Source organism: Anser brachyrhynchus (assembly GCF_964034855.1).
Source record: "Anser brachyrhynchus genome assembly, chromosome: 7".
Classification (NCBI taxonomy): Eukaryota; Metazoa; Chordata; class Aves; order Anseriformes; family Anatidae; genus Anser; species Anser brachyrhynchus.
In genome coordinates this window covers 14,198,819-14,211,852 of record NC_137701.1, presented here as the reverse complement: position 1 = coordinate 14,211,852, position 13,034 = coordinate 14,198,819, and the positions used below count along the sequence as shown (strand labels likewise).

The window sequence follows — 13,034 nt, the reverse complement described above, 5'->3', positions numbered from 1 at the left end:
ATATATTCTAGACAAAGCCTACCATCTCATTTTTCTTTCAGGGTACTAGGGAAGAGACTTCAGCATCTCTTGGGATTATTTTTTTCCTCCTCAGACAGCAGCATGTTAGAAGTACGATAATTACTCAAGCACAAAATTGGGTCAAATAAAAATGGAAAACCCTAATGTCTCTATCAAAATATCTTACACAATACAGCACACTCCTTGTGATTCATATTCTGCAATAAATGTCATTTGCATTAACAAAAGCATAAAACTTTGGAATAATCAGAAGCTAGTTATCCTGTCCATCTTGCACAAACCTGTTGCAAGCGTAGGTAAGTCTCAAAATTTCACAAGAGATTTAATGTAATGGTAGAACATGCAAAAATAATCCTTCAGACTAATCAAGATCTAGCCAAGTAGGTCTACTTATTATTTCATGTTTCACTAAAAATTTTAAATCAGCTTTCCCTGGTAATGTTCAGAACACAGCGCTATGGTCCTGACTACCGTGTTTCTATAGTATCGATCTCCCAAACACCTTGAAGCATAAGTTTTACAAAGATTACAGCATCTACTACAGCTGTAATCAACCAATATGCTTTAAATATCATAGTAATTACATCACATTTTACAATTTATCACCTGAACTCAAAGAGAGACTAAATTTTTATTCATCTCTGGCCCTAGGTTTAGTCAATAGATATACAAATGGTCTCAGAATCTTTAAAAAAAAAAAACAACCCAAGACACACCGCTGAATATCTCATCTGGAAGGGTGTATTCCACAGAACAAAACATGGGTGAAAACACTTGAGGCATAAACACATTTCCTTATCATAATGAAAAGTAAATCACCACTGGAAAAACCAGTATGTATGCCAAAGTTCAGCTCACAACAGCAGTCCTGGAGGGTTCAGAGGCATAAAGTATCTATAGTCAAGGAAATTTCTTTCCCCCTCTGCCTCCCTTCTAATACAAAATACATAAAAAATAATTTTTTTTTTTTAAAGTGTGGTAGGACTACAAATGTTGAACATTCTCGAACAACCATTTTATAATGGGCTGTGGTAAAATGATACTATGAATTTAACTCAGGATGTAGGTAACTGGTGACTCTTTTCTCTGCGCCACGCAAACAGGAACAAACTTGGGTGGGTGCTGCTGAGAGGGTTTGGGGAGTTTATGCTAGAGAGTGCTCAGGTCATAATGCCAGCTTGGTTCATATGCTCCAGGAATTATGAATACGTTCTCCAAGCCATTCAAAAAGAAGTTGCACATTTTGGCAATACAACCTGTTATGTCTTTCTTCAATATTTTCTACTGTTTCTCCTCTCAAAATTTCTGACATAACTTGTCACCGAGAAGATAGTCAAAATATTTGGTTGCGTAACTTCACTTCTCATGGAGCCAGATCTCACCATTTATTCTAATTGGCCAGAACGAAGCTGAGTAAATGCTGGTCAAGTACCCCAAGCACTAGTTCACTTCTTTCTCTGGGGGCAAAGATGATAAATGCTTGCTTGATAAAACCTGTGGAAAAGCAGGTCTGCTTCAAGTACCTGCCCTTGCAGATAGTTGCTCCCCTCTTATTTTTCAAAATGTTAGTATTTACTCACCATGTTCTTTGGAGGCAATAACATACATATTATGTTTGTTTTATGGTGGAAGATCTAACATGAAGGAAAGTTGCAAAAACACAAATTGCCTGAGAATTCATGGACATTTGCACAATTGGAACCTGCTTTCAAAACTGAAGCTCAACTCAGAAGCCAATGTTGCCATCTGAGTAGCCTTAAATAATTACATCTCTGGGAAATTAGTTTTTATCTAAACAGCCAGTTGTTCTAACCCTTCTGTAAATTAAGAAACAACACACAAATCTCTTAACTAAATTAGTAAACAAGGCTACAACACTTCACATTCCAGAGAAACAGCATGACCATTGGAATGATTGGACAAGACTCCCCTGAAGAAATTAAGTTATGGCAACTACAAGGCTAAAAAAAAAAAAAAGATTAACAGCCTACATTATTGGCACTAATTGGTCCTGGATCATAGAAAAACCTACAAACTTAAAATACTATCTTTTGTTAGCAGAGAACATTATAGAGAAAAAAAACAAAACACTTCTTCCTCAAATATCTCAAGATAGTTAGCCATGGAAAAAAATTAAGTATATGAGCTGTTGCATCTCTTTCTATGTTTAAGCAAAACATTTATTGTGGACTCTCTTCTTTGTATCATCCAGCTGGTACATCAGCTAGCAAGCCACTAGAGAATGAACACAATTTTAGGCATCTCATAAATAAGCAAGAAGCATCACTGACTCAGAGCACTTGTGCATACTATAATTGTGCATGGCAGTCAAAACTCTGGAAAACTAGCTGATCATTACAATATTATGCTCAAAAGGTAATGTTTTTGTGAGTCCAGAGGCAACTCCAGTACCTCGTCTCTTCAGAAATTCTGGCCACTCAAAATTAAATATAGTTCTGGTTTCACTACCCAAAACCATTTCTGCAGCAGTCAGGACCCCATAGCTCATTTGAATACAGCCACTTCTGTGCTAAAAACTGCTGTCAAAGAAACAAGAATTCATCCATTCCAAAAGCAAAACACTAATGAAAGAGTAAATTTAGAACATCTGAAGTTTCTCTCCAGTGTCTTTTGATACTTACCGTCAGTATTTAAACACAAACCATTTCTGTTAGCAAATATATGAAATAAAACTTGCCACGAAGAACTTGTGTATTATGCTTTACTGTGTTAACTATTAATTGGATAAAAAAAGATCCCACACAGGGTGCACAAAGAGTTGAATACTAAGTAAATTATGATAAAGCCAACAGAAACCAAACCCACCACAGATTGGTATTTTACAAAGTACTTTATTTACCAGTTCTTTCTGCAATGGCTTATAATCACTACTTCTGTTTGCAAGCTCAGAATAAATGCATTATCACCAAAAGTATCAGCCTTTGGTCAATGTCTGAAAGACCTTACCTTACTAATAAGTATTATGCTGATCGACTGTGATTTTTTTTAATCACCTATCCACAGCAAAACTGTTCCATTTTGCAGCTGTTAGCTAATCTCACTAGTAATACCTCAGATCATTTTGCAAAGAAGTTCACATATCTAAAAGAGAAGTAGTAGAGATACTTTTTTCATAGATTGAGCTTGCTGAAAAAAAAACAATAAACAAACAACAAAACAATTTCACAACAAAAACATTGATCGTTTTACTGTTGCAACTGATAAACCCTAGGTTATGGCTCCTGAGGATGACAAATTTTGGTTCCAGGGTAGTCTTCATAGTAGTTTTTTAAATGAAAGGTGCCACGTTTTCATGACCCCAACCATAGCATTCCAAGCAAATTCATTTTGCCTGAACCAAGTTCAGAAGTTTATGGAGTATTTCAGCACAAAAGACTTTTGGTAGTTGGGGAACATGTACAATCATGTGTCCTTCAAGAGGAGCTGGTGGCTAAGTACTCATGGCTGATCCTGACAACTGCAAAACGGGGAATTCCTCTCTCTTTGATAGAACCTCAGGAGACAAGAGAATCATATGCATTTCATCTATGGCCTCTACATAGCCAAGAAAATTTATGAAATATATTATACAATAACTAAACAGTAAAACAATAGTCAAAAGTGAGTGATATCATTGGAAGAAATTACTTGATGAAGTTACAATGACAGTGCAATCCTTTTTGAAGCTCTTCCTCTAATTTATTAGCTAAGAAGTCTTCTTGGTCCACCACAAATAGTTTTGTGTCCTCCATACAAACAGCTCTAATGATTTGCCATGTTCATTTTAACAGAGGATCTTCTTTTCATGGTGTGATATGGAGAAAGAGGAAGAAAAAAATAAATTTAGTTAATGCTAGGAAGTTTATTCTATCAATTTTGTATTCCAAACAGTGTCTCTACTAGAAAACAGGGAGTGAGCCACCTCGCCTAGTACCCTATCTAGATACCCTTAGACGAAAGCACCAGATATTTTTGGTAGGTGGTCAAAGAACCCACAAACAAAACAAAAACTTACTTTCTAAGGAAGTTCCCTTCTCACTGCAACAGGAAAATGCTCTCTGAAAAGCACAAGAACATAAATCTCATTCCCAAACTCTGCTTATTTCTTCTCCCATGCATGGACTCACAGTACTTTCACTAAAAATTCTACTCACCTCTAACTTTATCCCCTTCAGAAGCACAGCTAGATATAATGCTGTGAAGATGCTTCTACCACCCTCATCACTTGCAAGAGCAACATTACCAAAGTAAATGAAGTAGAAAGTACTGCTGCAGCATCCTTTCCTCAGAACAATTCCTCCACGCTTGAACCTGTAAAACAGAAATATGGTAGATGTTCTTCTCTACAAGAAATGTAATGGATTATACAGGTTCATTGACCTTGCAGCTGAGATTTACTACAGTGAAAAAGTGAATGAGAACTTGAAAGGCCCAACCAGAACACATTCAGAGGTACAAGTCCCAATTTAAACAGGGTATACTCCTTTATATGCACAGGATGACTCTTTAAAAAGAGAAATTTGGTCTATTTTGCACCCTGCTTAACAGATTCAAGGCAGTATTTGTTTGCAGCGATCAAAGAGATCTGAAGTACTTGCCACTGTGACTTGAGTTCAAATAGAAGTTTTTAGTTTTTAGCCAAGGACTTATGGTATTACCCATGAAGCCCTGTAAACCAAGTAAGAATTGCCCAAATTGCCAGGAAGAAACACTTTGATTAGTCCAGTCCATCTGAAACAGTTTAGACATCCCTTCATACATTTCAAAGTACTGCCTCCTCCTGTACCACCACAGTCCACTGCCTTCTAGGCTAGGAAATACTGTGAGAGGTTCACAACTCAGATGACTGAGAAGGTGTTGTGGGCTGACTGGCCCACCTAGCCACTGTCCCACTCTACCTTCTCAACAGGATGGGAGAAAATCAGCAGAGAAAACCCATGAGTTCAGATCAAGATGGGAAGATCACTTACCAGTACAGTCACAAGCAAAACAGCCTTAACAGGGGAAAATTAATTTAATTTATTGCCAATTAAAATATATTTGGATAGTGAGAAATAAATACAAATTAAAACAATACCTCCCCCACCACCATGTACCCCACCAGTTGTAAAACTGGTAATGCCCTCATTCCACAGATCTCTTCTCAGTAGGAGATTAAGAAGTTTCTCACCTCCACCTCCCTCCAGGTACAAAACCTCAGGTGTGGTAGCAGCTTTGCCAACAACCAAGAACTGTTGTTATACCAGTTTGCATTCAGAAGATAACTAGCACACTGAAGATAAAAGCAAATAAACATGGTTACCATTCTAGCTTTTATTATATGTGAGCTCAGAGCATAAATAGCACCAAGATCAGCTCTAAAAAAAATTGAATACTGAAAAAAAACAACAAATACCAATCCACATTTACCATTCAAAGTGAACCACTTCAGCCAGAAGAAACTGCAGTCTTGAGCTGCAACTTTGATAGCTTTCTAATCTCCTGGAAGCAGCTTCACACAAACTTCACTTCCTCTTCTGTTCTCCATTCTGATCTCTTGCTGGTTTTAGCTGGAGTACTCTCAGAGGTAAGCGATCCTAAGAAAACATCCAACACCCAGTGAAATAAGAGCTAAAAGCAGAAGCCAAGGAGGGAGCACCTGCACACTTCAGAAAACTGAAGAGTATCATCTTTACAAAACATACATAATTAATTCTCAATTCTCCTTTCCATTTCATTTCATCTTTAAAAGAAATATCTGATAAATTGTTACATTTATCCCTGAAAGAGCAGTGCCACATTTAAGTACAACTGAATTCTTAACAAGTTTCTTTAGGAAGTAAACACTGGACACTCTAGGCCACATTTGTGCCTAACTCACAAAACCTTTGTTAAACTACATGTTTTTTGCTTGTTTGGTTGGTTTTTGTTTTTTGGGGTGGGGGGTGGTTAAGGCAATCGAGATTTCTTTTCCTCCCGCTGCTAACTGGTGATTTTTATCAAGTTGTTTTAAAAAAAAAAGGGGGGGGTGGGGTTAGCTGTGAGGAGCAAGAATGCCTGCTTTTACCATTACATTTTTAAGTTGATTATTCCTTCTCCCAGCTCCCATTCCTAACACAGCTTAAATACATCATGCTTGAGGGTGTCTGTTCTAAGTGCTGCCAGTTCACTCAGACCACGGACACAGTCCATCAAGTTTTCTTATGGGAAGGCTTCCATCTTCATGGTGGAAAGCAGAATTCCACAAGCCATCCTTGGGGAGAAAAAAATGAGGAACTCTGCCACCAGTAAGAGCACAAATGCAGCCAACACTTCTTGGGAGCTTTAAAAAAAGGGTTTTTTTTTCTTCTGCTCAAGAAATACTGCTGGACAAATGTGCACAGCCTCAGAATGAATCAGTAGCTTAGTTAGAGCACAGATTAGAACGACCAAAGCCACAGAGGAAAGATTCCTCAGTTCTTGAGACCTGACCATTTTTGACGCCATTGGTTTCACTAATCCAACATAAATTCCACACACAAAATTTGTTTCACAATTTACGTATCTCTAGACTTGACATGACTCAGCTGTTCATAAACTACGGTTTGCAGATGTTGTCATTACCCTGCTGTTAAGTGACCAGGTCAGATAATGCAAATGAAAAGAAATTGCCTTCATGTTATGGGAGAGGTGGTACATAGTGATTTGCAAACACAGTGTTGGAAGACCACCTACAGATGAACAGAATTGACAGACCTCTGAGGGTCTGAAGATGTAGGTGTCAAAGGACAGTTTGGAGTGTTTCTGGTTCTGGACAAAGAGAGCAAAAAAATAAATTGTAAAAGGCTTTTTTTTTTTTTAATGTTAGAAGGGTTAGAATGATATACTAACATTCCTTCGTAAGAAATTTTCACAGAACTAGGACATTACACACTAAGTTACCACTTACTCTGTAAAAAGCATACATCTGAGAGGCCTTTAGACCAAAACTCACCACTTGCAAAACATTTACTTTACAAAACATTTACCTTACAAAACATTTACTTTAAGAAAATGAACACTCACAGTACAAAGATCAGGAGGCACTGCTGGCCTACAGTTTCAATATACCATGCAAAGACAGCAATGCATGGATGACTATTCATTAACATTTTGGTAGATACTCATAACATTGAGATCTGTCCAGGCACTAAGTATGTCGTCAAGTAGAGCAAAGTGAGATAGCAATTTTAATACTTCTTGAAGAGATTGACTTTTATTCTATGTCAAAAATCTTTTTTGCTTTCGAAGAATAAAAGCTTTATAGAAATTGTGTTGTCAACCTTTACTCTTCATTTCATTCCTGCACGTCCTCCCATAAGACCTTACACACTTTCTTCATGATGTTTGTCCTTTGCAAGATCCCTTTGGACAAGGATACTCAGTATTTGTCCTCAGAAATCTTCCAAGCGTTTACGATCATTCCTTTGAAGACTTCTCAGAAATCACATCAAACCACTTCAGAAAATAAACATATCATTTATCACATTGGTTAGAAATGGAAGGAGATAGTAAGATGTAATATCTTACTCTGGAAAAGAAAACAAACACACCCACACTTCCTGTCACATTAAGGGATTTCTGCCTTTCCCTCTTTCTCCCCCCATTTCATACCTTAGTTGTTGCTTGCTGGATAGACCTGCTGGATAGCTTCTGACCTAAAAAACCAACACAGCCTGTTTTACACAATGTTTTTCATCCGTTAATGAGGTGTACTTATCACATCATTGCAGATGGGATAGGCTCTAAAGTTTAATCCCAAGAAAGCTTTATTCGGAAGGGAAAGACAGATCAAGGAGGATCTTCTCTTCATGGATCTCTGATGAGTGGTGGCTTTTCAAACCCTCATCCTCAGCTACACCACACTTTTCTGTCCCTAACAGAACACATTCTTTGTATCTAATATTAGAACATACCTGTTTGAATAAGCTTAAGGGAATAAATTGTAAATTTGCCAACATACAGCCAATTTAACAGCCAGCTACTATCCACAAACAGAATCAGGAACTCAAGTGGCATGAAAAGAAAGAGGTCAGTTTAGCAATATAAAGCCCTAACAGCAGGCAGGTATTATCCTTATCCCCTTGTTTTCTCAAGTAACAATTGTTCTGTGAAATGTGGCTCCCTGATGGTCATCCAAGTATGGACAAGTCACAAACAAAGCAAAGAAAAACATTAATTAAAGGAACTTATGGACTTATGATCCAGGGGAGACAAAGAAAAACTGACAGAAGCAAATCTTAGCAGTATTTACTTGTGCAGCGAACTCACTGCTTTCAACAATATAACAGTGAAACACTAAGTATCAGAGGGCCTGAGGGCAAAGGACTTGCATGGAAGCTCTAGTAAGTTCGATGGAAGAGACTTGGCTGGAGACTGAGTGTGCTTGAGGTAGACAGAGCTGAAGTCAGAAGAATGACTGGAGCAGCAAGTTAATTCGGTTGAGAAGAAGAGGTGTTTTCCTTGGTAACATGTAAAGAAAGAGAGGCTACACTCCTGGGTTGCAGCTCAAAGAGGAGCTTCTTCATGCCATTAGAAGATAAAGATGGGTGTCTCGGACTAGTGGAAGACATTGAGTTGCCTTTGGCACTCTCCAAAACTTGAGTGGCTCTGTTGGTTTTGAGGGCAGGACAGGCTTTCCTCTTCTTCCATACATGTAAATTTCCACCATGATCTCACCCTATCCTCTACTGTCTCATACTAGAACTGAGCTGAGCCTTTGTGATGGTCTTGCAACCCCTTTACAGGGCCTAGGACCTCCCCCAGCACAGCCTTCTCCAACCCTCCCCACAGAGCACTCATCTTTCACACTTTCAGGACCTTCTTCCACCTAGACTCCCTGGACTCGTCCTACTTGTTCTCCTTCTGCCCCAGCAACCACTGCTTTCAAGTAGCTCTTGTATTTCTCCCCACAAGTCCCCATAACCACAACATAGATCATTTCTTTAAAATAGAAAGTAGTTTACATTTGAATAGGAATACTGTACATTAAATTACTATATAAATATATAATAGAAACATACATATACAAACATTTACATCTCTAAATTCTGCACAAGCTGCAACAATCTTCATACCGCATGACCAAGTTTGGGTTTTTGAGCAGTGCAAAAAGGACTCATTGACACCACTGGTTTTCATCCAAGAGACTGCTAGCCTTGAATAAGAGCTACAGATGTGTGCCTTACTGTCTTCTCTATGTTTTTGCAAAAAAATTTTTTTTGCATGCACATACATAAACACAGCCTTTCTTGTCAAGCCAACCAATCACCCATATGGATAACCAACAATAAGAATAGACTGGAGAATAATTTGTTCATTTACAGTGCTGTGGAAGCTCAGGATTTCTAGGTTTGCAAAATGAATGTTTGAACGTAACAACAAGAAGACAAAGAAAACATCAGAAAAACATCTGCAAATCCAACACAATGTCATAATTAACTACTTTGAACCAAGCTACGTAGTTTTCTCAGAAAAAATATCAACCTTAAGCATTCAAGTCAAACAAATTTAAGTGCATTGAAAGTGGTATTGTTTATAAGTAATTTTTCTTCCCAAATATGTGAGAGTTTTTCTGTAAACTTTAAGTGGAAATTAGTGAACTAAGATGTTAATCTGAATACAGATGCTGGACATGGGTGATCAGTCAATGCTCCCAATTAGAAACACGCACAAAGCAAATGTAAACATAGTCTTCAAAGAGGAAACATAATACTAACTTAAAAGACAACACAGTAATAAACTGGAATACGTATTTAGATGATAAAGAACTGGAATGCAGTGAAAAGGAAGGAAGCTGGAAAAAAAAAGTCAGTATTGTCTGAAGAAGCATTTCAAATAAAATTTTTCTATGAACAGAACTACAACTCTCATCCCCAGCTTTTAAGAACAGTTAAGTCTTTTCATCATCTTCAAATTTCTCCCAACTTTTCATTCTCTTGTTTTCAGAGTACCAGGCAAATTAGGCTAGCTTCTAACATGAATTTAATTGTCTGTAACTCAAAATAGACTAAAAGATTTCCTCCACTTGTGAGCAGTAAACAAAAACCAGAAGTACCTTCAGAAATATTGTTCAGCACAAGATTAGACTGTAGCTAATGGTGGGAAGAACAGTGACTGTTAAATAACAGATCTGTTAATGAGCTGATGATGAATTGATGATGAATGATGAACTGATGGAAATGTAAATTCTCTTTCCTTAAGTTTTTACACCAGCCACAAATCTATTGTCTTCTTTAAAGAAAACTAGAACTGAAACAATCTATTGCTGGTCATCATTAGCTGCCAGATTATTTCAAGAATAAGCATTCTGAAAAAATGAGGAACAATTCTTCAAAAAAAAAAAAAAGGTAATATTGAGAAAGATGATAAATTGGAATGCCTTAGTTTATGAAAAACAGAAGGTGATGGAATCACTGAATATAGCAGTGTAGAAGGAGGTATCCATACTGGTATATAATTACTAAATTTGAAAATAAAAAAATGACCGCTGTCCATGTACACCAGAACTATGACTGCAGCAGAGAACATCCATTCTGGACATAGTTTTACAATTAACAACAACAAAAATACAAAAGAGTGAGCCTTGCGGGATTTACCTACCCAGAAACAAGTAAGTCACACCACAAAACAAGTCAGTGTAGAAACAAGTGTGAGAGACTCCTAAGAACAGAAGATTCTCTACGCACTTGCATATACTGGCTCTTATTAAATAAGAGCATGATCTGTTGGAAAGTTCTGATTTAAGCTAACCAGTACACATTAGTCTTGAAATGAACAGCATTAACAGTAATATGAATAATGAATAGCATTAACAGTAACGGTTAACCTCACAGAAGCTAATATATTTTAAGGTAAGATTAAGCACCTACCTAACAGATGCTGCTTACAAAGGTATTAGGAACCCAGTTTCAATGTATTAGGAACCCAGTGTATTAGGAACCCAATTTCAATGTGACTTTTGAAAGTTTTCACTTTAAATATGCAAAAGGAAAATAAAAATTAATATTAAATAGTCACTATTTAAATAAGATTTGTGAATGTCTTGCATGCATACTAATAAATATAGCCATTTAAAAATGTTAAGGATTAAGCTCATATAATATCCCTAACACTTTCTCTATACATAAGTCAACCCATCTTTTTCCTCTTTTTTTCATTTTTAGAGTGGAAAAGAGAAAATCCTCCAGTTGCATTCTTGTACATCATGCAGAAAAATATCAAATTTTATTACCAAGTTCTCAAGTACTTAGTAGGAACCACTGGTGTTACTGTACTACGGACGCTGCTCTAAAAATTCAACAGCTGAAAAAAACAGTATCATTGTTTGACTTGATACCTATGTTGGCATCAGTTTCATTTCTTTTATTGCTTTAAATGGATTCCAATTATTATTATTTTTTTGAAAAAGCATTTCTATGACAGATTACAAAATTCAGTCCTTGTCACTTATTATGGCTTTGACTTAAGTGTTGCTAAAAGCTGTTTCTTGACCAACTTTTTAAAGATTCCTGGTAATTTTTTAAGTAATACAGACCACTTCAGTCCTAGAACTGCTACTACTGAAAAAGACAAGATTGTTTTCTGAATGTTATAGTGATAACATCTATTGCTTAGATTTACATTATTACTTGCTTTGTTTTCTTGGGCCTCTCTTTTAGTAAAGTATCTGCAAGTCTTATATCATGAATGGCAGCAGGTTAAGTCATATTTATGTGAGCTGATAGCTTAAATGAATAAAGCAAAAGGTAGAGAAGCTGAAACTGCAGCATCAATCATTTTCTACAAGACTCCTGCTTTTATATGTTATGACCAACTGTTGTTACAGTACTGCTGCAAGTGCTGACAAATCTCATTATACAGCTAGAACATAAGTTTAAAGATATCAAAGTTGAAAATATTCACTGTTACAATTTAGACTTTTCTTCATCATACAGCTAAGTTCACCTGGCAACCTCACCTTTCTCCTCTCCTTGGATCTTCACATCATTAACATTATGATCGGGTCAAAGTCGCTTTTCTTAAATATCTCTGTCCTTCATCACTTTGAAATGTACCATCTTCGACCTTCATTTTGTCACAAAACTATTGATGCATTGATACACTTTGCTGTTGGATTCTGTGGTCTGGAAGCTGGCAGATTTTATGGTCTCTATAGTGCTGTAATAGTCGAGGGTCTCAAGGAGAAAAGCAAACCCAGCATTTTAATCCATATTCTAAAACTAATTATGGAAGACCTTCAGAAATGCTGACCAAAATGGGCCATGTGGATAGCGTCCAAACTACTCAAAATATGAAATAAAAGAGAGCTAGTGTTCCACATGGTAACTGGATGACCTGGAATTGGCAGAGTGTCACATCAATTGTATATCAAAACAGCTGTCTGTCAGAACTAGTGTATAATATGCCCAGTCTGAATGTCACAATACCATTTTAAAAGAATGGCATTACTTAGAGTACCTGCCTTTCCTTCCAAGACACTTAGAATCCTCTGCTTTGAAAAATCCTTTACAGCCTTCACAGATTTAAATAGAGGAGGATCTCTGGCAGTCTCTGATTTTATCTGGCTCCATGGATAATGCTTTTTCTCTTGGCTCTTCTTTAACGTGGCTTACACAGATAACACCCTCTGTATTTTCTTCAGCTTAAAACAAAACAAAACCAAACATTAAAGTTCAAACTCCACCGATAACACTTCGGCCCAAATAACTGCATACATTTAAGAGAAAAATAGTTCAGGAACTCAAGCTCATAGGTAAGTCATTTGTGAAGTTACCTGCTAGTTAGTTTGACAGTCGGTTATAGCCTGTACTGTGCTGTTAGACATTGCAAACTTACATGAACTTACTACAGCAAGTGCTCCTGTGAGTACAAATATTTAAAAGATTTCAGTCCCCCAAATGATGATGCTGTTTACTTTCCTCCCAAATGTCCTTTCTCTTCCCCATGAAAAAATAAACCTACATCTTATGATTTTTTGTTTGTTTGTTTGTTTTTTGAGGGGGCTGGAATAGAGG

The 13,034-nt window shown here is 36.9% G+C and overlaps 1 protein-coding gene across 28 annotated transcripts in view; it reads right to left on the bottom strand.

Moving 5' to 3' along the window:
• Window positions 1-3,690: 3,690 nt before the first annotated feature.
• The window catches only part of CARF (calcium responsive transcription factor), a 36,377-nt gene continuing 27,033 nt past the window's right edge, over window positions 3,691-13,034 (bottom strand). For 9 of the 28 annotated variants that reach the window (XM_080600406.1, XM_080600403.1, XM_080600408.1 and 6 more), the window contains 5 exons: window positions 5,431-12,661; window positions 5,192-5,293; window positions 4,176-4,332; window positions 4,037-4,079; window positions 3,691-3,820 (listed from right to left, as the gene is read on the bottom strand). In XM_080600406.1, coding sequence (XP_080456532.1) covers window positions 12,543-12,661 — 119 coding nt within the window. In that variant the 3' untranslated portion in view covers window positions 3,691-3,820; window positions 4,037-4,079; window positions 4,176-4,332; window positions 5,192-5,293; window positions 5,431-12,542. The remainder of the gene's footprint in view (window positions 3,821-4,036; window positions 4,080-4,175; window positions 4,333-5,191; window positions 5,294-5,430; window positions 12,662-13,034) is intronic. The other 19 variants (XM_080600411.1, XM_080600390.1, XM_080600393.1 and 16 more) reach the window with 19 other exon arrangements.